The following is a 26,809-nucleotide window of genomic DNA, read 5'->3' as shown; positions in this document are numbered from 1 at the left end:
ATTTTCACTGGCCACAATTTTGACATTGATACCATGGGGAAAAACTGCCATATAAATATTTTTAATATTATCTCATAATTTGGTAGCAGGTACTGCATATTAGGCTGCTGTCACTTTAAGACCTGACGCACGGATTCATTATACTGTTACACATGCGTTTTCTTTCTCAGCTGTTTTTACATTCACTTAAAACATAACTGACTTTGTTTACGTGAATACTCGCCAAGACCAGCATTTTGACATTTTGTGTGTATTTGACTGTTTAAACTCACTTTGGGTGTGAGCACAATATCTGCGGGAATGAGTAAAATTAAAGGGGTGGTAAAATGCCCTTTTCACAAGATGTAAAATAAGTCGCTGATGTCCCCAGAGTGTGTGTGTGTGAAGTTTTAGCACAAAATACCCCACAGATATTTTTATATAGCATGTTAAAGTTGTCACTTTTTGAGGGTTTGCAAAAACGCACCGTTTTGTGCCTGGCCCTTTAAATGCAAATGAGCTGCTGCAGAGTGCGGGGTTTCAAGAGCTCATGTGTGTTAACAGCTGCGATTACCTAACGCAGACACACTAAAATGACAGAAACTGTTCTGCCTTTAATGTTAAAATGGAGTCAGACAAAGATGGAGAGACTCAAGAAGAAGTGACATGTAGAATGCAACAGGACATCTCTGAATGGTTAGTTGATGAATCTATGTTGCTGATGTGGAGTTAACTATCTTCAATTAGCATATTCTGTCATGGTAATCTATAAATCATTCATATAGGAACTGTTGTGAGATGCACACAGAGTGACTTTCTATTGCATGTGAAAAGACTGATGCTAAACTTTGAGCTGACTCACAAATGTACTCTTATACAACAATTTTTCCTCTTCTCAACATGGACTGCGTGTTCCCGGGGGCGGGGTTTATGTAAATTTTAGGGTTAGTGATGTCACTAACCCTGGAGGAACATTGTGTAGTCTCTACCAGCCGTTTGTTGTAGTCCTTTTCTTTAAAGGCAAATATCTCCCTTTGCTTTGAACTTTGAGGGTTGTAACTTTGCAGATGTTGTTTATGCTCAAACAGCAACATTACACACTAACTAAAGTTAGAAAAGTGAAATCATAATCAACCACCCCTTTAAGCGCAATCCCTGTTGAATCACCTGTTCAAGTCAAGGTTGCCAAGTCTGCAGTTTTTCCCTACACCAAACATTATTTGTAGTGCCCGTTCCATCCAATAATCACAAAAAGCTTTGTGTTTTGTTACTTGTGATAAGAAACAAAGTCTGGGCTTTCAAATTCTGTCCTTTTTATCACGAAATTCAAACAATAAATGGTGTTTTGATGCTCTTAATGTGAAGTGGCAGATCGCTGTAGCGCCAGTTCAAGCGGCAGTCATCTCTTCCACTTTAATGCAAGAAAAAAAAAAAAACGAAAAGTGATAAAAAAACATACATGAACTGAAATAACCACCTTGACTTTACAAAGAATATTTAATGAAGGCAATTTCCACTTATGGAAAAAATTTAAGACTTCAGGGGTTTTGATGAGAAAGTGATATTTTAGATATAATAAAATAACTGTCTGGATTTTGTCACAGCAGATTAAACATAGTCATTGAAAATTTCACATAATGAATACTTGCAAGTTGACGTGTAATAAATGTTTTTTCTTTTCAGTTTCACTTTTTTCATAGTGTTATGTTCTCTATTCTAAGTAAATACTGAATTTTGAGGAACATAGAAAGGCAGTCCTTGTTGGCCCTAATATTATTAGATTAGTAGTTCTTAATTTTTACTTTATTATGCATCGATTTAACATTTTCAGTGTTAATTACGGTGATAACTTTGGTTGGATGTGTATGAAGATGCAATACATTTAAAAAGCAGTTTCTCCTTTGTCTCTGTATAGTATCTTGCATTGCATTTATGTGGTACTGGATTCGTAACTTGCTAGTGAGGAGTTTGAACTGCACTCCTTTGCTTCTCAGGTGAGAATTGTTAATTTGCTATTGTAGTAAAAACAAAATCCTATTATTAATCAATGTTTGTTTAATTTTTTAATTTTTTAATTTTTTTGCTCTAGCTTCAGTATTACTCTTGCTTATTCTTACCCTGGAAATCCAGAGTTCTCGCGAGAGCACAAGTTGAATTTGCTCAGCGAGTTTACTCTGGCGTCGAGTAATGATGCTCATTAAATATGCCCTTGTATCCGAGCTGCACCAATCACATCGGGTTATCTGATATAGGCGAGCTAAACAGATGGCGACAGCGCTGTGGCGTTGAAGTCATTAGTAAACATTGCAAGATGGCTATGGATGAACACCAGTTGTTTGAAACTGCTTTGGCCGCTACAATGAACGAGTTAGACTTGGCTTTTTATCTAAAAGAGGAACAGAAGACGGTGCTCGAATCGTTCCTTTGCAAGAAGGGCGTTTTTGCTGTTTTGCCGACCGGATACGGCAAGAGTCTAATCTACCAGACCAGTTAGCTCTGCTGGTAGCTAAGCGTATGGGGCTTATTGTTGTGATTGTTATTCAATTGCGTGCAGTGAGATTTTCAAATGCATGCTTGGTGTCGGCCCTCAAGCTGGCCGATTTTCATTAGTCGATGCCAGACCATTAATCTTTCAGATTTAGGTCTGGATTTCCAGGCTAGCTTATTCTTGAAATATATATTCAAACTTACCAAGTATTGTTGGCTCTTGTATAATAAATTAGTACTACTTGTGATGTTTCTCATTTGTAAGTCTCTTTGAATGAAAGCATCTGCTATACACGCAAATGTAAATTTGGTAAGTGATATTATTCCTCCCTTCAAGGCCAGGCTACATGTCTCGTAGAGCTTGATAGTTTAGCTGGAATCATGTCTTTGAATTCACTTCAAAGATGTCTCGCTTGCTGAAAGTGGCAGAGTTGAAAATGACACAATACTTTCTAAACCTTAACATCACAGTTAATTATGTCTTTTCCCTCTGTTCAGTTAACAGCTGCCTGGCACCTGCTGCGAACTAATAAATAAGAGCAATACAAAGCAGATTCGTTTAAGTCACCTTTTCATAGCCGTTCTGTAGACAATAAACATGCCAGCCACAAGTTTGTCCCACAGTTTACACATGACACCGCATAATAAAAAAAGAATGAAAGCATATGAAAACATAATTTTCATTTGTTTAATGAATCTGTCGTGCCATGGCACATTTTATATACGATCATAATGTTTGCTCTAGCATAGAAGTGCTCTGAAAATGAAGACTAAATAAGTATTCATTTCCCAGTCAGATTATACAGCTGTGTTTAGCAATCTGTGGTTATATTAAAAAGAAAGAATTCCTTAAATTAAATCGTATGGTTCTCAGTCTTATGAATTTGTTCCAATTATCACTTAGAAATTTCCTTTAAAACTTACACCTTATTTTTAAAATTATTTTGCAGGTTATTTCATTCAGCATCATTCTTAAAATGTATGTTAATAAAATATTATATAGTGAATGATACAAAGTTCCTTTAAATACCATCGAATGTCTTGAAAATTGAATTTAGCTGAGGTGTTTAATTTCATCCTCCTAACACTTGGTTGGAAGGAATTTTAAAGACCTCTGGTAAAGTCTGAACAGAGTGACATATGATGTTTCTCCGTTGAGCTCTTTAGGGATGAACGCGTAATGGACAACAACGCATTAGTGAAGCACTACTTGAGAAAACAGTCTGATGAAAAGGTTCATTGAGTGCAAAAAGTGAAGATGCTGTGGGTTCAGGGAATCTTATTAGGCCAATTACACTGAATCAATCCATTAGTCATGCTGTGATGTAACTTGTGTGTTCTCATGAGTATGTAGAGATTTATTATTTATTTTATTATTCAATTCACATTTGCATAGCGCTTTTCACAATACATATTCAAAAGCAGCTTTACAGAAAATGCATGTCTCCATTACATTTTAGTGATCTTTTATCAGAGGTGACTGTCTAAGTAATGTATTTCAGAAATATACATATACAAATCACTCAGTTAGCTGACGTCATGTATTCATTTTAGGCAGAAACAATGAGCTGATTGAAGTAATCATTACAAATATTATGCACATTTGTTTTCTTTATTTTCTGTGGGTAACTGACCACAATTTTGCAATGAACCTTAGAAATCTACAACAATTTTGCTAAATAAGTGGTTACTTTTATTTATTGTTCTTTAATTTGTGTGTCTTTATTTTGTTTGTCATAAATTATAATTCTGAGATGTAATTCTGTGTTGTGGTTATCGGAGTTATAGTAAGTATAATATATTTATGATAGTCTGCCAGACATTTAGTCATCATTATATTTAGCTAATTAGATTCCTCGCCACTTATTCTGCAAGAGAAAACCACTGTGACCCATTGCTGAATGTTTCCATTTAAATGACACATTCTGTAAGGCAGCATGGTTGTAAACTTAAACTGACTTTTTAAAAAAAGTGATAAACTTATGATGTTGTACCTAAATGTTTATACTCATTTACAATATAGTATTGATAGAATTTGGGAAAAGGATTTTGCATACTAAGCCCTATTGATGTGTTTAGTAAAAGCAGTAGCGTGGGGCAGCACCCTTGAGGACTCATTTTACCTTAAAATCCTCTTGCCAGCCCAATTATGGCAGCACATCACTGGATCACTTGAGCGAATGTGTGTGGCGTGTTAAAGCGTGCATGAACTCAGCACAGTAGTTCGACTGTTGGACAGGAGAGACCTTTTGAAGACCATTCCCCACTGTTCCAGGCCTGCTTCTCGTTAGCTGAGGGATGTGGTACATTAGAATCTCTGCATTTGGTACCAGATCTCTGTATCTTCTACTGCCAGAGGTTCCAACCAACCTGTCAGGGCACAAATGTGTCACTGTTTCTCTTTACTGGGCCAGTGTGTCTGAACAACCTGCACACCCAAAGAAAAGCAAAACAAACACCATGACCAAGTCCAATGCATGAGAGGACTGACAGAGTTGTTTTTTATTTTAACCATATTGGCTACTAATGCATTCTGCCATGTGCAGAGATTCTGAGCTCAGTGGTCGTGTATGTCACCCCTGCCCTGTGGAGCTTGGCGAGGTGGTGTCATCCATTAAGATGAGCTGCCATAACAAAGGCATTCTTGCAGTTAAAGGGTTAGTTCACCCAAAAATGAAAATTCTGTCAGTAATTACTCACCCTCATATTGTTCCAACCCCGTAAGACTTTCGTTCATTTTTGGAACACAAATGAAGATATTTTTGATTAAATCTGAGAGCTGTCTCGCTCCTCCATAGGCTTCTATGTTATTGAAACTTGCCAGCCCAGAAAGTTAGTAAAGAATTCAACTATTCATTTTCTTCTATGTGGGCCTCTGGTGAGTTCACGTAGGGTAACAGCACTGCGCTTCTGGATTGTACGTCAGAACGTAGGCTCGACGCTGGTCATGTGTGTGTGATGCGTGTGATGCTGGCCAATAATGAGCCTACAGTACGTTCTGATGTACAACACAGAAGCGCTGCGCTGTTACACTACGTGAACTCACTCAGAGGCCCACATAGAAGAAAATGAATAGTTGAATAAAGTCGTTATTTTTGTTGTTTTGCGCACAAAAAGTATTCTCGTCATTTGATAAACTTATGGTTTCAATTACATAGAAGCTTATGGAGGAGTGATCCAGCTCTCAGATTTAATCAAAAATATCTTAATTTGTGTTCTGAAAATGAACGGAAGTCTTACGGGGTTGGAACAACATGAGGGTGAGTAATTAGTGACAGAATTTTCATTTTTGGGTGAACTAACCCTTTAAGACTAGGTTTAAAAGGAAGTTCACACTGACTGAGATTCACAATGAAAAATGGTTTATTTTCTTTTTACTATGTGAGACCAAGCAGGAACACCTACTGGAAACTTATGGCTGAAGACTCTGTGATCTCCACCTATTTAATCGCTGTCATTGTGAGCACAGCATAATCCAGCTTTTGATATTACAAGTAGTACAGTATTAGCATTACTCAAATATGTTAATTTTGTTCTATTAGAATCTGTAATACTAAGTTGGGCTTATCAGAATTATGTATAATATCTTTTTGCATATCTGACATTTAATCATTTATGATTTGCAAATTAGATTTGTAAGATGTTTTAATGTTTGAAAGAAGTCTCATATGCTCATCAAATATTAGTTTAAAATAATACTTTTCTATTTGAATATGTTTTAAAATGTAATGTATAACTGTGATGGGAAGGCTAAATTTTCAGCATCATTACTCCAGTCTTCAGTCACATGATCCTTCGCAAATCATTCTAATATGCTGATTTGCTGCTCAAGAAACATTTCTTCTTATTATCAGTGTTGTGCTGGTTAATATTTGTGTGGATATTCAGGGTTCTTTGAGGAACAGGATTTATTTGAAATGGAAATCTCTTGTAAAAATATAAATGTCTTTTATGTCACTTTTGATAAATTTTGTGCATCTTTGCTTAATAAAAGCTTAATAAAAAAACCTTTGATCAGTATAGTATGAGGATGTGTTCTTTTCTTGTTCACCTGATAATTGTAATTATTATATTATAATAATAATTACTCCATCCTCTAATTGTTTTCCCTTTGTAGTAAATAGTGACTGGTGAAAGGGCTGAACAGCACTTTGCATTCTGTACCAGTTTAGAAGATGGAACCACCAAACTCCGCTTCAACATGCACCAGTTCCTCTTGAGGTCTTCCACGAACACACTTGATCTGAAATCTGTTGTTTGAATTCACTGTCCAAATGCGTACATTTTTCTGATGTTTTTTCCAGGTACCTTGGGAATCATCACAGGTGCATCTCTACTTAAAAAACATTTGTGGGACCCCTGAATCATTTCTACAGTGGCCATTTGATGATCTACATTCAGAGGGAAAGTAACTTGAAGAACATCATGAGGCCTGCTGGTCTCAGCCCAGCGGTTGCACAGCTGGAACAGTGTGGCCCGGTTAACAGTGATGAAAAGTACCTTTCCTCTTTAAATCAAGCGATTCACTTGGAAGGTCTGAAGATGTGTAGCTTGTCTGAGTCACCTGTGTCGATAAGAACAGATGATCTCGATTTGGTCTGTTCCACAGAAAGTGCCATTGTGTCGTATTTCAGCGGGGTTAACAGTGACTCATCCTGCACTCTCTCGGTTGGAGACAACCTATCGCACGTTAGCGACACATTGTCCCCTTCCTTATTCTACTCTTCCATGTCCATGTTTTCTTTCAGTGCCTTCTCTCCGTCCTTCTCTTCCCCTTCCTCCAGCCACTCATCTGGCTCAATGTCAGAGCTATGTTTGACTTCTCCATCTTTTTCAACTTTCTGCGGTCCACCTGAGGCCCAGGACCTTCTCTACAGTTGCACGCCACAGGAGAAATCTCCAGAAGGATATTTGTATTCTAAGTCTCCTAAGCAAGAACCTGTTGTTGAATTTCATCTTTGTAACAAGAAGCTTCTACACAAGGAAGAACTGCTTCATTATCTCTGCACTGACTCGGACACAGCCAAGGAACAAACTCAGCACCTTAATGTTGAAGAGCTTCCCACACAGCAGCAGTTCAAGAATGGTTTGGCACTGAGTGGGATTCCTAGAGTTGAGGGAATGAATGGACACCTGAGGGAAGAACAGCCTTGTAAATGGATGGATTGTAGGGCTACCTATGGACAGAAGGAAGAACTGGTGAGACACATAGAGAAAGTTCACATAGATCAGCGAAAAGGGGAGGAATTTACCTGCTTCTGGGCAGGATGTGTCCGTCGGCACAAGCCCTTCAATGCTCGATACAAACTGCTTATTCACATGAGAGTCCATTCGGGTGAGAAGCCCAACAAATGCACAGTGAGTTTATTTATTTTATTTTTTATGCCGTATACATGCATATTTGCCCTTTTACTGCTAGAACAGGGCATACAAAAAATGTCCCAAAATTCCACAAACTTGTGACATCATCTTGACCTGCATGTTAGGAAAACAAGTAAATAATCTAATTCCATTTTCATAGTTTTTACACAAAAGCCACGGTCAGGCCAAACCGTTCTCATTACGTGCTGATCTGGCCCAGCCGGTAAGGATATGGTTTCATTTTCCACTGTGGGGCTGATAACAGAGCTCATTGGAATGTTACACAAATGCGTCAGTAGTTACCTTGGTAATGCAACAGTTTACAGACTATATGAGATGTAAATAGAGACCATGTTATGGAGGATGATCAGATATTTCTTTTAATTTTATTATTATCTTGTGTTAACTTCACTCAAATAGCATGCCTTGCCAGCTACAGAGAAACTGGCAGCCAGACAAGACAAGTGACCAATCCTGAGTCGCAACGTTACTACATGCATTCTATCAGCACGGTTAGCCTAGAACGTACAGAACCGAGCTCAAGAGGAAATATAACTGGAACTGTCCCTTACCGTTCTTAGAATCGTTCTGCCTGATGGTGGAAAAGTGGCTAAACTGTAGCGTTGACTTCATTTTTCGAGCTAAAACATTTAACCCCGTTTCCAAAGTAATCACAGGGTGGTGTGGCGCAATGGATAAGACACATGCCTTTGGTGTGAGAGACCTGGGTTCGAATCCACTGTGAGACACCAATGTGTCCCTGAGCAAGACACTTAACCCTTAGTTGCTCCAGAGGCGTGCGACCTCTGACATATATAGCAATTGTAAGTCGCTTTGGATAAAAGCGTCAGCTAAATGAATAAATGTAAATGTAAATGTAAATGTAATCAATCAAAGATAAAAGATGGAAAATCTGAATTTATCAACACCTACAAACAAATTAAACATTTTCCCAAACTAGATCTAGCCTGCTATTATTATTCAAACAGTTGTTGGTAATAAACAAATCTTATATAAAATGAATAGAAATTTATATATAAATGATATTTGGTGAGCTGCATAAACATCATTTTCTGATGTCTTTTTTACCCTCTTGTTGCTTACTTACACAAGTATCACATCTATATCAAATTGTGCCAGACTCTGATTCAGGTGTTGTTTTACTAATACATAGTTTGTATCAATCAGTAAAAATTCAAGAGATTTTTCTTTTAAACCATGCCAATTCTTTGAAGTAAGACATTTGTGAAAGACTGACATGTGGACTCAATTTCTCTTAACCTCCAAAGATGGATGCATTGCAGATTTGAGAGATTTAGACATTTTAGAGTTGTTTATAGTTCACGTACAAATTGCCTGCGTGAGAGATGCTTGAAGTCTGATATTATGCAATGCAACTTATTCCAGGATAACTTTGAAGACGTTTTTTTAGACTAAGATTTTTTTAATTAATTTCCTGATTGTTCTTTAGGTATTCAACAAGTGTGACTTGTAAGTGTCCTTATGCTCTGTTAGCTGATATTGAATTATAAGGACAAGAATTGTATTTAATACTGTTCCGTCTCTTATTTTTGCAGAGAGATTTGCAGATATATATATATATATATAATACAGACTATAACACAGAATGCAGTACTGTTAGCAGTTATATCCATTACATGCTCAAATATATTATTGTAGGCAGGGATAAACTATAATAATTTAATACTTTAATGAAGCTGTGTTTCATTTCCTTCACAATGAGCCACATAGGAAATGTGTTTCTTTTTAGTGATGTAAGATAGCCATGGGATATTTTTTTTCATCTATTTGCTGTTTTTATTTGTTTTATTTTTCTCTTTAAACTGTGGTGGCCGAAGGACTATAATTTGGGAACTATTGTTAGATTTTTACACTTAAATGTAGTTGGATTATTAAAATATGTAACACTGTGATTTTTAATATAGGCCTCTTTTTTTCTTTTTTAACAGCATAGCTATCAATACAAAATGAACATTCATATGGATTTTGTAATTTTTTTTTACTTTTTTAATACTATGTTATCAAGATCAAACATATTTTAAAAGTAAGAGTATATTATACATAATGCAGAAATTGTCTACTTTAACGTAAGTGTAATTCACCAAAAGTATATTTAGTTTGGATAAATATGTCTGCTAAATTAATAAATGTAAACGTCAACTTAATTTAAAGTTTTTTTTTTTTTATGCATAGATATAAGGATGCTCAATGAAACCCTATTCTTTTTTCATATAACCTCATCATGACATCACACCTGTGACCGCCAAAATGTGTTTTATAATTTTGCAGAATTGCTCCAACCAAAAGTCTGCATGACTGCGGCTGCCACCTTGAATCAGCCAGGCTTATTACTGACTCCCTCGCTGGCCTCTCTCCAACTCAAACATCTTAGCAGAGCCTTGTTCTAACAGGAACCAACTTTGAACATGTCTGTTTAATAAACTTTGTCGAGTGGCATGTGCTTGTGTGTGGATCTTCAGAACGGGCCTCATAAATGTGCATGAATTGACAACACAAATGGCACTTTTTGCAATTTACAACTAAAGGAACATTACAGTTTTATGTGGCTTGATATCTATAATTTCCCAACATAATTTTTCAACTTAAAGCAGTTACCCACATGTCTTTTGAAACCCATATGCCTTTCTTTCTTGCTTTCTAATGTTCTGTGGAACACTAAATGAATTCCTGCTAACTTGAACAGCTAATGCTAATACAATGAAAGTGAATGATTTTTGAGTAAATAATTGCTTAAATGTCAGTCTTTTCAGAAGAACTTGGAAAATATGCACACAAATAGAAGTCGCATGCATGGACTTCTTTTATGATGCTTTTTTTTTTGGTCATTTTGGAGCTTGACATCCCCATCCACTTTCATTGAATGAAAGAGAGCAGCTTGAACATTCTTCAGAGGTTCCCCTTTTGTGTTTCATGGAAGAGAGTCAGTCATACGGGTTTGTTACAACATGATGGTGAGTGAATGATGCCAGGGTTTTTATTTTTGGGTGGACTGCTACACAACTGTCACTGTGGCAAAAGCATTTTCTGTTTCAAAACTGGTATCATTTTGAGTGTTAAAAAAAGACATGGAAAATGTTTCATGCAAGCGTTTTTTTAATTTTCTTGGTATCAGACAAGAAATGTGGCATTAGGTGACAAATAGTTTCACCAAAACCATCTGCTTTCTGTTTAATATCATCCTCTAATTAATATTAATTCCTGCTTACAGTGCAAAGCATGTTGCGCTCTCTGCCACTGGACTCTAAGTGATAATTTGCATGTATATGTACATTCTCATACAGTGAAGGACCTGGAGATATTTGTGAAAACTTGTTTTCTTCATATTTCTGTGTGTATGGGTGCTGTCTTACAGTTTGAAGGCTGCAGTAAGGCATTTTCCCGTCTGGAGAACCTGAAGATCCACCTACGCAGCCACACCGGAGAGAAGCCCTACATATGCCAGCATCCCGGCTGTTTCAAGGCCTTCAGCAACTCTAGTGATCGCGCCAAACACCAGCGCACACACCTGGACACGGTATGTATTACCGCTCTTACTGCTCTATCAGGTTAAAAAACACACACAAAAAAAACTACATTAAAAAATGCACTGCAAACAATTACACAGTGGAGTTCAAAAGACTGGGAAGAGAAACAAATAAATATAAAATATTTAATTAATGTAACATTTATTCAGAATAAGCTCATAATATATATACAACTCTAAAGGTCACTATTACTATCACAGGTTTTTAGGTCACTAATTAAATAAACTAAGACCCCACAGTGTATTTATTTTATGTAGTCATGTTTCATCATGAATATGCACTCAGTCATGCGTGTTACTCAGTCTGAAAAGGTATACACCAATAATGAAAACAAACAAGTGAGGAAAGCTTACTTGTCACTTTTTCCAGACATAGTAGTCCCCTAAAATAACAGGGTTTTATTTACACTCAATTCAGAGTAAGGAATTATAGTCTGGAACAGTGGAGAGGTCTCCTTTTACTTTAATGACTTAAGAAAAAACTTAAGCCACTTCAGTGACTACTAGCTCTGGCTGCACATCTCTTTCCGCAGCTCTCATGCCAGCCTGTAAAGCTGTGTAACAACCAGCTTGCAAGTGATATCTGTTTCCTAAGTACATATAAGTCAACAGAGCTGATTTATTCAAAACAGGGTGGTTTGGTTTCATTCGCTGCTGTCAGTAAGGTTTTGATGACAGCTATAGCACTTCTAATTGAAGACGTGCTAACCGTGCAAAAATCATAATTCGTCACTTAGATGAGTGGAGCACATCTGTGAAGGGGATTGTTTAGGGCTGTTATCATTATGTCACTATGTATTATTAATACAGACCTTGGGAAAGTTGTCCAATAAAGCATTTATTTTTCCTTCTCACCCTCTAAATGTGCAGCTGAAACATATGATGTAAGAAGTGCATTGCTAGAGAGACAACATTATTGATTAGTCTGTGCTGTTTTCAGAATTTGTGTAGCTCAAGGTGACGTGTGTGTGGTTTATATTTGAAGTGGACAGATGCAGAGATTTCATAATATTTACTGAATGTTTTTGTGTGCGTATCACTCTGCACATGTGTATCAGCCTGTGGAGGGTTTGTTTGATGTTGTCATGTGAAGAATCTGAAAAACTTTTTTTTCTTCAGAAAAGTCATGAACTGTCCCATGATGTTTATGAGTTTAGAAGGTTAAGTATTTATTCATTTTCATAACATAGTGTATTTTTAATTTTAGGATTAAAATGAATTTTGCTGCATAAAGTCAAAAACAACAAAAAGTGTTTTCAACTGTTAATATAATGAAGAAAAAGCCCTAATTAAAAATTAAATTCTTCAAAAGAAAACCTTAACTAGTTTGGCATATAGACTACGGTTCAAAAGTTTGTAGATTTTTAAAGAAGTCTCTTATACCCACGAAGGCTGGATTTATTTTATGAAAAATACAGTAAAAACAGTAAAATTGTGAAATATTACAATGTAAAAATTTAGGGATTTTACATTTCAGTGGTTATAATGTGAAGTTATGGGGTCCACCTCCTTCAAGTCCCAAAATGTGCATGCATCCTTCACAAAAGTAATCCATCCGGCTCCAGGGGGATAAACGAAGGCCTTCTGAGGGTAATCCGTGCGGTTTTGTCGTATAAATATACATATTTATGTATATTTGCCGGAAGCAAGATATTTTCATTTATAAAGTTTTAAATATGTATCTAAACATGCACATTTTGGGACTTGAAGGAGGTGGACCCCATAGCTTCACATTATAACCACTGAAAGATCTAAGACATTTTCTAAAATAACTGAAAATGTGTTCGTCTGAAAAATGATTGACATATGCATCTCGAACGGCTTGAGGGTGAGTAAATCATGGGTTAAATATCATTTTTGGCCGAACTATCCCTTTAATACGCAAACACTGTCTACAGAGTCATTGCTTATAAGAACAGCATTTATTTCAAATTGAAATGGTTTGTACAATTATAAATGTTTTACTCTCACTTTTGATCAGTTTAAAACATCCTTGCTGAATAAAAGTATTCATTTCTTTTAGAAAAAAAAATCTTACTGATCAAAAACATTTTTGAACAGTACTTTATTATTAATATTATTATTATTTTAAAGCAGTGAAGCTGTTTTGTTTTATTTGTTATTGTTTTGTTGTATTATTAATATGTGAAAACCTTTTTTCATCAAATTAAAGTCATGTGGCACAACATGCAGGACAAAAAAACGACAACATAAAACCGGAAATTATATCATAGAGAGGACCCCTGCATATCCATATGACAAGCCAAGGTTAGTTCAGGTTGTAAAATGTCATGGGATTTGACCACTCTAGAAAATATAATGATATTTATAAATGAAGAATTTTAGAATTTGCAAATATTTCTTGTTATTTTATATTTTCCTTCTTCATCAGTTCTTCATTGTTCATAACTCTTTGTTCTGACTAATTTATCCTTATCTCTTCTTCTGTGCCTCTTGCTTTATTATTTTATGCGACGCTCTTCATAGAAACCCTATGCATGTCAGCTCCCAGGATGCACCAAACGTTACACCGACCCCAGCTCGTTGCGCAAACACATCAAGGTCCACTCCACTAAATCCCTGCAGGCACAGGACAAGGTAACGGTTTCAAGTGTTTGTTTTTGTGTCGGGAGACTCTTGTACCAAGCTCACCCTGACTCCATAACTTAATAACCTAAAAAAATATATGCACACACACATCTAGTTAGATGAACTTAATTACCTGATAAATTATGTCACATTGTTTATTGCATTAACTTCATCTGTAATTGTCATCTCAGAGACCTTTGATGAAAATGCCTATTGTTTTATGGGCTGTTCCTGCTTTCCAAACAAAAGAGAATGAAGGAGATCTTTGTGTATTCCCATGGTTTTGGCATTCTAAACAAGAACACATGTGTTCCCGTAATACAGTTAATAAGCAGTGCAGTTCTATTCCTCAAGACGCCAGATGTGACATGCAAATAGCAAACATGCTCACCAGCTCCACTGAATGCTCAAATGAATCAACAACAGAAAGTTTTCTCAGCCTCAATAAGACTTTGCCACTCTCACAGTCAAGCTATAGATCCTTGCAAAAACGTTATGAGCGGTACTGCTCTACAAAGGCAAAATGCGGGAAATGCGATACGTTGGAACAGAAAAAATGCTTTCATTTTTTATTTATTTAGTTTCTTTGATTTTTAAATTAGTTTTCACACTCTGATTTTCTTTTTGACTTTGCTTGAGCCAAATCCATGTCACAGGACAGATCCTAGTCTAAAGGCTCCATTCTGGTCATGACCTGATTTTGACATCTAGTGATTGTGTTTCAGATTGGGACATCAGTGCTTTATATTTTATAGATATGTTTTCTTTATCTTGACAGGTCCAGCTAGGCAATAAGGTGGAGCAGGAAGTTGTGGATGTGAGCCTTGGCTTGCAGCATCTCCATGGCTCTACTCCTTCAGTACACAGCCCAAACTACAGGTGTCCCACCTCCCTCACTAAGATCACACATCAGGAAGGCTTTACTGGTAGGTGTGCTTGTGGGCAATGCTGCATTGGGCTTTTTGCTATGGAAGGCCTGAGAGACATTTTCCAGCTTGTGCTGTATAACTGAAGAAAGCAAAGTGTGCCTGATAGAAATGACCAGCATGTTGTGGTCCTGGCATCTTCTTGGCATCCTAACTAACCAGCTTCCACAGAAAGACTCCAGCTTCTGGAAACTTATTCTGGTCTTTGGCTGGTCTTTTCTGCATGGAAGGCACCCATATTTTGTGGAAGGCCCCATGTTTTGTTTTTCTTTCTAGAAAAAAAGTCAAAAATATTTGAATTTGTAAATTCATAACGATTTGAGATAAATTTTATAGTTGTGTTTTATTGTATTTTTTGTACTATAAATATTTGACAATCATTTGTCCAAAATGCTCAGTTCGAGCATTGCTTTGAAACACAGAACCATAAACTGTAGCCTAGTTTTTGTATAATTTGACTTTCTGAGTTCTGAATTTTAAAATTCTGAATTTTCAGTTCAGAAAATTTGAAGCTAATTGTATAAATGTACAGCAAATTTCACAACTAAAAAAAATAAATAAAAGATGTTTAAAATAAAAATCTGAATATGTAAAAAAAAAAGTCAAAATACAAAATTCTAATAGTATAAAACTAAACATAATACCAGTCATTATTATTTAGACTAAAGTAAGATGCATGGGCGACTATAGGATTCATCTGACGGAATGTGACAGCAACATCTACTGTATCTCTAGATGCATTTTAAGTCTTTTTAAACCTGAAAACTGCTAAAAGCAACGAAATTGTCAAAGACACCATTTAGTGCATGGTTGCATATGAAAACAACTGATAAACAGCTCTGTTTGTTCTCCCGATAGTGTCTGTTTTTTTTTAACTGACTCAGAAATGGCTTCAGATGATTCAGTGGGAGTGAATGCAAATCGTTTAAGAACGTTTTTGCAAACACGTTTGGCCAATTCGCCCAAAAGAAAGAATCAACCCACAAGAATCATTACTTCACGAATGATTGGAAACGCTGGTTTAGTCGATAGAAATACGGGACATAATAACTGCTGAAATATTTGCACGGAAAAGGTTTCTCAGGTCAGTCGGAGAGCTCATGGTAAGCACAGTGCGTACAGCCACACAGCTGCAGGCTCCACTGGTAAGACGTACAGTAAGAGTTTGGTTCCAAAACGCGATAAACGCCATTTAAAAAAAAAATGAGTTCCTGCTAAAATCAGTATTGTATAGGGGCGGTATTGAAAAGTCAATTTTAAATTTTACGTAAAATGCGATATCCGCCGTGTTATTCTGTCATGTTTTCTCCCTTTCTTTCCAAACCGCGACAAACGCCAGTCTCCTTTCTCTGCAGAATGAGATAAATCCGCTCAACCAATCACAGCGCATCATTCCACGCACTGTAAACAGTAACGGTGTCGTGCCGAATTTCTACCCCCGCCAAATTATTACCCCCCTAGTATTGGTAGGTTTAGATTAGTTGTGGGGGAGGGGTTAGGATTAGGGGTGGGGTTAGGATTAGGCAATCAGGTACTGACTTCAACGAGGGGGGTAATAATTTGGCAGGGAGTCGAAATTCGGCACAACACCTGTCGTTGCTTGTTCTCACATGACAGCATCAAACTTCTGTCACGCTGACACGTTGAACCCAGGGGATCTTTTGAAAAACTTTCAGTTGTTTTACTCAAAGTCAACGAAAACCGAGCAGGACTAAGCTATTTTACAGATGATCGCCGTCAAAAAAGTTCAGGAGGTATTTCCTAGCGATAGCTGATTGAATGTATTTTTAGTCCAGTACCTGTAATAAGATATTGACCGAGTTCAGAGGCTGTCATATGTGGATCAACTTATTTTGTTGTGTATTTTCAACAGTTTCAATATGAAAAATAACTTTTATATTGATTCAATGGATTATTTGCATTTGGGGAAAAAAAGTGTTATGAATTTATTGCATTTTGGGGAAAATATTATCAGTTTTTATAATAAATCTTTGAAAATCAAAATCTGGATTTGAATTAGTTTTGTTATTATAACCTAAAGATGCTATGTGAAAATTTGAAACAGAAAATAGTGGTTTTCATCTTGCCACATTCTTGGTAAAGAAAAAACATTTTTACTCAAATTAATCAAAATGGATTTATCGCGTTTTGGAACCAAACTCTTCCGTTCTAAAGTTTGGGTACAGTATGATTTTTTTTTTTATCATCAATGTTAAAAACAATTTTGCTGCTTAATATTTTTGTAGAAACTGCTACATTTTTTCAGGAGTCTTTGATTTATAGAATTTATCTTTTGTAACATAAATATTTTTACTGTCTTTTAATCAATTTGATGCATCCTTGCTGAATACAAGTATTCAGTTCTTTAAAAGAAATCGGATTGACCTCACACTTTTGAAAGCTAGTGTAAAAGAACCCAATAATGAGGGTAAAAGATGATATTGTGTAACCCTGCACACAAGCAGTCTGTATAATTCCAGCTGCTATCCATTTTTAACCAGTGCACAGAAAATAAGTTTATATGTGCATGCCATTTAGCATTATAGATGTGTCGAGTGGAGTATGTGCTCAGAGCAGCGTCCACTCCCTTCCTCATTTCCCTATACCCATCATTTACACTACATACTATTTCTGACATCAGCTGTTCCGACAAGCTCAAAAGGCCAGTGTTTGCTCAGTCACCGGGCTCACACCATGGGCAAACGGCCACCACACGCATGTCTCTCACACTCCAGGATCTTTTCCATTCCAGCTGTTTTTCCTTCAGATGCTTGAGACTGAGTCAAGAAGCTGTCAGACAGCGCAGGGCTCTTTTAGTCAACACCTGAAGTGAAAATCCATGAGGGCAGTGCATGTTAATTGCCTTAGACGACTTTTATAAAAGATGTGACAGGCAGACAGAAGCCACAGATATTTCAGTCGTCTAATTCTGCCTAATAAGAAAGAAGCAACTGTGTTTCGAATGAAGAATGACTGTGAAAGATGTTTAACATCAACAAGCCAAACTGACTACATTATTACATGATATCTGACCTTAATCAATCAGGAAGAATAAGTATTAAACGGTAATGTTGTGACTTTCAGTTCCTCTTCGCTTCTTCAAATTTTAAACCACATGAATGTAATTAAAAGTTCAAATTTTAGGTTTCTTCAACATTTTTGCCACTAAATCAGCAAGATTTTACCCAGTCTTACAACACATTTAAAGGGGTCCTATTATGCTTTTTCACTTTTTCAACTTTAGTCAGTGTGTAATGTTGCTGTTTAAGCAGAAAAAAGATCTGCAAGGTTACAAAGCTCAAAGTCCGCTCCAAAGGGAGATATTTTATTTAACAGAATACACTTTTCAAGAACTACAACGAACGGCTCGTTTGGACTACAATGCACTTTTTCTGGATCTTATGAAATCGTAACGGAATATGCAAAAAAAGTTAACCGGCACTAGAGAAGATGGAGAGTGTAGTTGCTGTTTTTTACACCCCATTAAAAGTTTGTCCTAAGGCTGACAAACTTATTGGTTAAAATTTATTTTTAACACTGTTTCTGAACAATATTACCTCAACATTTGTCTGTGCGCTGTACATTTTACGGAGAACAGCTTTCAGAAGAGAGTACAAGGCAGGCTATATGCACAAAAGCTTTTCCTGAAAGACATAGCCATTCCCATTTTGTCGGGACAATCTGTTGTTTATGGATCACAACTTGTAAGTATGTCTTATTATTTGTAGTTGTGTTTTCTATTAACAGTTCCAATTTTTTTTTTTTGTAGTTTTATGTAGTAGTTAAGCTATGATGTAAATTATGTATTGATGTAGTGTTTACTTTAGCTTTTGTAAGCTCTTGCTTTTGTAAGACTTCACCACCCCTTAAGAAAATTATCCATGATTTTGTGATTGATTACTGTTTGTATTACCATAGTTTTCCGACAAATATGAATAAATTGTGGATAACATCATGTCTATAAGAAAAATACAAAAAAAAGTACCACTCTGAAACGTCCTGTGAAATCCGTGCTTGCAAAGACCGTGCTTGAAATCCGTTCAGCACAATCCTCATTAACATTATCCATTAAGCCCAGCTCCAAGTTGTCTCTGGTTAAGCGTCTTTTGAAGAAGAAAATAAGTCTTTTAAAGAAGTTTCTTGTCCTCACCAAGGCTGCATTTATTTGATCAAAAGTACAGTAAAAACAGTAATATTGTGAAATATTATTACAATTCAAAATAACTATTTATTACTATTTAAAATATAATTTATTCCTGTGATGGCAAAGCTGAATTTTTAGTCTGATTTGTTGCTCAAGAAATATTTCTTCTCAGTGTTGTTTGAGTTCATTTTGAAATCTGATTGTAAAAGACTTCATCAGTGTCTCCATTTGCTCTTAATGGCATTGCTGTCTTGAAGAAGCAACTGTGAAGAAACTGTAAAGAGATCTCATTTGTGATTTTTCTTCTTTTTTTTTTCTCTCGTTCCTGTTGGTTTACAGCATACTCAGAGGAGGATGAATCGTGTAGCGGAGTCTTATCTGGAACCTCCAGTGTAACTCTGGAGCAGCCCAGAATGGAGCACAGCAGCATCAGCCTTCACAACCATCTGCACAATAACAAGCTCAATCAGATGAGGTGAGGATCTTGATTCTTTTGTGAACAAAGTGATACCCATGTTTTTGAGTGCACTATTTTGCATTGTGATGATAGTGGACATTTCGGTGGCAAACATTAGTCGGCCACCCCAGGATGGCATCCTAGTAACGCCACTGCCTCAGAGCATAGCATAATATAAATTTTAGCAGCAAAATCCAGTTTGCTTCTCTGATACATATGGGAACAGTTTTCCTTGAGTCTAATTGGCTATTTGTCACTGACTGGAGGACTCCATCTGCATTGCATATATGTGCGTCAACCACAGCAGTTAGCAACATGTGCTTATGATGTGAAACATTAAAAAAGCACAGCCGATGAGATGGGAGCAAATCGTCCCTGCCCTGAGAACGAAGACATTATGATGTGTGGCAACACGTTTCCTCAGTAGAAAAATATGATCATTATGCTTTCGCATGGGTCTTTTTTACAACACAGTTAACCCATGACCTTTTATTGCTGTTGCGCTGTCATGCAAATATGTGGCGATTGTGAAGGGATTTGATCTTATCTGGATGTCTTGCATTAAGATCTTTATACAATCTTAAGCCATATTGACAATTCAGAGATCATAGGGATTTTTTTTGCAATTTTGGTCACTGTTGTGGTCACTGTTGTGGTCACTATTGTGTCTTGTGTAAATTTTGGTTCTTAGAAAATGCTTTAATAATTATTCTTGTCATTTCATTTTTCTTTATTGTTGTTGTTAAAGAAGGATATTGTTATGTTGTCGCTCACCACAAACAGGCAGTGTTTGTTTCTGAACGTTTGCTTATCCAGACGTGTCCGGAAAGGGAACACATGCCATGACTTGCTTTATGTAAACAACAATCACTCTTGAGGTGATGTGACAAAAACACTGCAACAAACTCTGTGTCTGTAAACAGGAAATGTGTTTTATCAAATAAAACATATCAGCAGAGCCTACACTTCCTGCACACTATTTGTTGCTAGCTAACCTACCATTGACTATGTGACAGAAACATTGAAGGCTTGGGTTTGTGATCCCAAAACAGAAAACTCATTTTTTAGGTTTTACATGATATTAAACATTTTATAACTAAATCATCTTTTCTAACTCCCGTCATCAGAATCTGATTCCATTGCAAAATGTGTTTCGTTTGGCAAAAAATAAGCATTTAGGAGACTGAGTATTGTTGTTATTTCAAAACCCTGTTATGAAATGTGAGATTTTGAGTGACTTGTGGTTGATTTTTGTGTGAATGTGGGTGTATGTTGATGGACTTTCTTTTAAAACATGTATCAGAAAAGATTATATCATTTAGAGTTCCTCTGGATATTTGGTCTTTCATCAGTTATTAGCCATTAGATCTTCCTGCCAAACCGATGATTCAGTTTGATTTATGTTTGCATTAAAATATTTGGGTAGTTGAAATACTCTGAAGATGACATGTCCTGCAGATTGACCAGCTTTACTTCATCTAAAACTATTTGAGCATTTTCCACATGATTTTATAATTTAAATGCATGCTGTTTTATGACCTCATATTAAAGGACTTTTTGTACTTAAAAATGCATACATAACTTCACACCACCACAAGTGTGTATTTTAGAAGCTGTGAAATTTTTTCCACAATTTTAATCACTTTTTTACCTGCTTTTTTAGTAAATACTAAAAAAGCAGGTAAAAAAGTGATTAAAATTGTGGAAAAAATTTCACAGCTTCTAAAATACACACTTTTCCTTTATATAATACCATCGAAAAGTTTAGGGTCAGTAAGATTTTTATTTTATTTTAAGAAAGATACTTTTATTAATCAAAGATGCATTAAATTGATCAAAAGTAGCAGTGATTACATTGTTACAAAAGATTTATATTCCAAATAAATGCTGTTCTCTTGAACTTTCAATTTCTAAAAAAGTTTCCACAAAATATTAAGCAGCACAACTGTTTTCAACATTGATAATGATAAGAAATGTTTCTTAAGCAGTAAACTGGTATATGTATATATATATAATATGTAACATAATATGGCATATAAGGATCATGTGTCACTGAAAACTGGAGTGATGGCTGCTGAAAATTCATCTTTGCTGTAACAGGAATAAATGATGATTTAAACACAATATTTCACAATATTAATGTTTTTACTTTATTTCTAATCAAATAAATCTAGTCTTGGTGCTTTTAGAGCTCCTTTAGTTGTCAGAGCAATGTTTGATAATAGTAAATAACTTTTCTTCCACCTGTATGTTTAAAAGGAGGACTGTTGGATCCATAAAATCTTTTCCAAGATGAAAGTTCCTGCCCTGTAAAGTTGAGTCATTTCATTAACTTATTGAATGACCTCCTCAAACATGACAGGATACGTTACCTAAAAGTCTTTAAACAGGTCTTTCACTTCAGTGTGCTTGCTGAATGTAACGCACTATCAACTAAGAGGAGGATCAATGTGATTGGTAAATTGGGATTTTTAAACGCTGCATGAAAGATTCCTCTCATTCCAGCCTAAGGGTGCGTACAGGCAGCTGGCTGTGATTAATGCATATAGAGAGGCTCGCTGTAAAAAATATAGAGTGGAACTGTTTTCTGAGTTTCGTGCTGACAGCCGCTCTATTGGGACTCGGCCCTCTGCTCCACACACATGAGCAGCGCTGCAGCGCAACGCCCTCCCCCTCCAAACACACACAGAGCACTTATCTTCCTCTTATACTCTGTGATAGGACGCAGCACCACAAATCAGTAACGATGGATGGATGGATGGATGGATGGATGGATGGACGTCTCATATTCTGTGTTCATTTGACCAAACCCTTTGAGCTGACAAGTTTTTAAAATCCAAGTTTAAGTTAGATACAATTTTGTTTCTAATAGGGTGAGTAAATTGAAGTTACATTCAAACCAGTAAAATGTATATTCAGGAACATCCAGCCCAAATATTGGTGTATTAAAACAATCAAATTGAATTGAAATGTATTTTCCCTGAATTTTTTCCGTTTTTTTTTTTTTTTTTTTTTCTTAGACTTGTGGACCTATACACAAAACATTGTCAAAAACATTAAATAAATTAGAGCAGTAAATAATAATGAATATTATTTAGGGCTGTCAAACGATTAATCACGATTAATCGCATCCAAAATAAAAGTTTGTGTTTACATAATATATGTCTGTGTACGGAGTATAATTATTTTCTATATATAAATACACACACATGCATGTATATATTTAAGAAAATGTGTTATTTATATATAAAATATTTATATATAATATAAATGATATATAATATAAATATATATACACAGTATATACATGCAAATATTTCTTAAATATATACATGCATGTGTGTGTGTTTATATATAGAAAATAATTATACACCGTACACACACATGTATTATGTAAAAACAAACTTTTATTTTGGATGCGATTAATCGCGATTAATCGTTTGACAGCCCTAATATTATTCAATTAATAAAATTGAAAAAATTAAATGTAATAACCTAAAATATTTTTTTATTAAGATAACAAAAAAAAAAAAAAAAAAAAAAAAGATTATACAGTTGTGGTCAGAATTATTGGCACCCCTGGTAAATATGATCAAAGATGGCTGTAAATGTAAAAATTGAATTGACTGAATTGTTTATCCTTTTGATCTTTTATTAAAAAAATGCACAAAAATCTAACCTTTCATTGAAGTAAAATTGAAAATGGGGGAAAATCACATTATGAAATAAATGTTTTTCTCCAAAAACATGTTGGCCACAATTATTGGCACCCCTAGAATTTTTTAATTTTTTTTTTGAGTAAAATAACTAAGAAGTATATTCCCATTAATGTTTACTTTTGTTTAGCACACTAGGGTGACTAGGAACATGAAATTGTCTAACTAGACTTATTTTTTCACAGGAATATAAATGAGGAAACAAAAAGGCCAAATTCCCTTAATCATCCATCACAATGAGTAAAACCAAAGAATATAGTTCTGATGTGCAGCAAAAGATTGTTGAGCATCACAAAATAGAAAGTGGCTGAAAGAAAATGGCCACAGTAAAGCTTTGAAAATTCCCATTTCCACCATCAGGGCAAAAATTAAGGAGTTCCAATCAACTAAAGATGTTACGAATCTGCCTGGAAGAGGACGTGTGTCTATATTGTCTTAATGTACGGTGAGGAGGAGAGTTTGAGTGAGATTACTTGAGTCTTGGGGGTCAGAAAGCCTAAAAAAATACACAAACAACCCCTACATAACCACGTTGTTTGGGAGGGTTTCAAGAAAAATCCTCCTCACTCATCCAAAAATAAATTCCAGCATATTCAGTTGTCAGACATGGCTGGAACTTCAAAAGGGACCGGATTCTAATTCAATGGTCAGATGAAAAAGAAAAAATATCTTTTTGGCTGTAAACCCACCAGATGTGTTTTGTGCAAACAGGGATAAAAAGTACCCCATGCCCACGGTTAAATATGGATCTTTAATGTTATGGGCCTTTTTTTTTTTTTTTTTTTTCTTGAGGTCCTGGACATCTTGTTCAGACACTTGGTATCATGGATTCTAGCAAATACCAACAGATAAAAAATGAAAACCTGATGGCCTCTGCTAGAAATTTTATAATGGGCCGTGGTTGGATCTTCCATCAGGACAACGTTCCAAAACAAACATCAAAATCAACACAAAAATGTGTCACTGAGCACAAAATGAAGCTTCTGCCATGACTACCCTAGTTCCCTGACCTGAACCCTATAGAAAATGAGTGGGGTATGAACTGAAGAGAAGAGGCACCAACATGGAGCTGGGGATTCTGTATAGAGGAATGGTCTCTGGTCTCTTGTTAGGTGTTCTCCAAACTCAGCACATCTGTTTATGACTGGTTAGTTGACACTGGGGTGTAGCTCTATTTATGCTGATGTGAGTTATATTGACAAAAGAATCTTGTTGATGAATAACACTGAAGATCTTCCAAAAGATGCTTGGGCCGAACGTCCTCTGGCCTCTCTGCAAGGGACCACATCATTTAAATGATGCTTCTTTGCAGGCTAGCTGTGAGTCCCTCTGAGTTAAAGCCTATGGCTCTCAAGAGGAATGAGTTCGAAATAGAAACATTCTTTCATCGGTTACTGAACTCTAGCTGGATTCATGTGTTAGACGTGCTCATTCCTCTTAGTTAGCACTGCATGTGAACTATTTGTTTTTATGCATCATGACAATCTTTTTTTTAAAGCAGTTCTTGGCAGAATTTGACATGCACTAGAATGAATGAATGTAAAATTGATAACAATAAAATAAATGCATACAATCTTAATGCATTTTTTATTCTTGAAACACTATATTTGATCTATAAAGAATAATGATTAAATTCATGCAACAATGAATCATGGGACTTGAAATGTAATAATTTGAAGGTCATTAAATACATTTTAGTAGAAGTTAAGCATGCATGAATTTAAAAGCAACTGCTGTGTTCTTTCAGACTTTCTCCACTGGTTTGTGGAACCAACCTGGTCAGTGGTACCAATGAGCTCCATTTGGTCTCTGAGAAACACAGCTCCTTCCTAAACCCACATCAAAAACTCAACCAGATGTTTAATGAAGTACCAATAAATCAGCACGGTAAGAAAGCTATTCTGTATTACCTTCATTAATGCTAAAAATTGGTGAAAGGCATTTTTCACTCTGCTGGTTTTTATAGTCTCGATATTTCCGCAAACTGACAACTTGTTGGCACCAATGCTGGAATATGCATTAACTTTACAAAACGCAGCAGCGTTAGTCAGCAAAGTAAGTCTGGGACAAAAACCTCGTTTCAACTGATTTTTACAGCCTGTTTCAGGAAGGCCTTCATTTACGGGAACACAGAGCGTTTCATGAAGAGGTTCATTGTTGCTGTTTAAGATTTATAGTTGGATTTACTTGTTTCCTATTGTCTACGTGGTTAGTTTATAATAACAAGTGGCAATGATTAAAATCTGGCTCTGTTAAATCGGTGTTCAACGACAGCTCAAAAACCGCTAAATTAGATAATTTAATCGGATCCATGTGCATGTTGACTTGGCTGGAAAGATGATTAGACCCCTTTGTAAACAAAATGTGAGTTTTTAGGATGCTTCATAAATCCTTTAAATATTGAGGTGATTTAATTTTAAAAACATGTTTGTCCTTTTTTATTGGTGGAATATCAACTACTTTGTAGAAAATGTAAATATTTAGCTAATTCTGTACTTTCTGTGTCTTTGTCTAGTTTTTCAGGCCACTTTTAATCGTGTTGAGCAGATTTCCAGTAATGAAAGAGATGATCTGCATACTTTTGACCAAAATGGATTTCCTTTTACTTGTATAAACTCCTCTGGTAAGTGTCAGTTTATGTCAGTCAGCTCCTAACCTTCATCTCTGGTTCAGTTCTTCAAAGCTCCCTCTTTGCTGACAGGATACAGCCTAACTCAGGACATACGGTAGGTGAGTGGGAATCGCCCCTGCTCGCTGTCCTGCTCCGGTCGGGATCTATATGAACACTGCCACGGACTGATTTGCTCTCTATAGACTGAGACACACATTTGACCCACCGCACCTGAGAGCAGCAGCGTAGGAACGAGGAAAGCATGGGCTTTGAGGAAGTGGAGCAACATCCACTGAGAGATTCCTTGAGCATCGAGTCAGAGAAAAGAGAAACTCCTTGGCTTGGGCACTGGGGGTGGTGGTGATGATGATGATGATGATGGTGGTGATGCTGATGATGATGATGATGATGATGCAGCCTTATGCTTTGATGCTGAACAGACACTGTAATTTTCTGTGTGTGAACAGAGAATGTTAGGAGATATGCTGTTTACATTGAGTTGGTAACATGACACATTCTTTATATACTGTTTTGCTGTATTTTCAAACATTAGTTTCATGTGTGATGCCTGTATCACATCATATGGGTGTATCATTTTGCCTTTTTCAAATAAATTACATAGAAAAAAATCTGTCTATCGTTCTGTCTGTCCGTCCATCTATCTATCAATCTATCCGGATAGTTTTTGACCATGAAATGCTCGTCCGCAGGCTAACAGAAGGAGAATGCTTCCATCTTGTGGTTAACTCGAATAATAACTCCTAAAAAGTTCGTCCTCCTTTTACTCGCACTGTAGTAGGCTGGTTTAACTTTCAGCTAATAAAAAAGTGTCCAGGTTTCTGAAATGAAAACCTCCAAGTCACTTCCTAGTTCATTCGTCCAAAAAGAAAAAGATCTCATTGAAATCTCATTTATTAGGCTAATGAATATTATAATAATATTATGCGTTGCGACGGCGGAACTTTGGCGAACGT

General features: G+C 36.1%; 1 protein-coding gene across 3 annotated transcripts in view; it reads left to right on the top strand.

Annotated features, from left to right (window-relative positions):
• The window catches only part of glis1a (GLIS family zinc finger 1a), a 33,301-nt gene extending 6,844 nt beyond the window's left edge, over window positions 1-26,457 (top strand). Inside the window, exons 1-10 of one of the 3 annotated variants that reach the window (XM_079876656.1) lie at window positions 622-675; window positions 6,584-6,687; window positions 6,771-7,824; window positions 11,222-11,383; window positions 13,880-13,990; window positions 14,760-14,907; window positions 19,391-19,526; window positions 24,972-25,111; window positions 25,740-25,847; window positions 25,926-26,457. In XM_079876656.1, coding sequence (XP_079732782.1) covers window positions 6,853-7,824; window positions 11,222-11,383; window positions 13,880-13,990; window positions 14,760-14,907; window positions 19,391-19,526; window positions 24,972-25,111; window positions 25,740-25,847; window positions 25,926-25,954 — 1,806 coding nt within the window. In that variant the 5' untranslated portion in view covers window positions 622-675; window positions 6,584-6,687; window positions 6,771-6,852 and the 3' untranslated portion in view covers window positions 25,955-26,457. Of the gene's footprint in view, window positions 1-621; window positions 676-6,583; window positions 6,688-6,770; window positions 7,825-11,221; window positions 11,384-13,879; window positions 13,991-14,759; window positions 14,908-19,390; window positions 19,527-22,229; window positions 22,433-24,971; window positions 25,112-25,739; window positions 25,848-25,925 lie in introns of those variants that run through there. The other 2 variants (XM_079876655.1, XM_079876657.1) reach the window with 2 other exon arrangements.
• Window positions 26,458-26,809: the final 352 nt, after the last annotated feature.

This window comes from Squalius cephalus (genome assembly GCF_949319135.1).
Source record: "Squalius cephalus genome assembly, chromosome: 7".
Taxonomy (NCBI): domain Eukaryota; kingdom Metazoa; phylum Chordata; class Actinopteri; order Cypriniformes; family Leuciscidae; genus Squalius; species Squalius cephalus.
Note: the sequence above shows the minus strand (reverse complement) of the source record. Positions and strands in the feature narration are given on the sequence as shown.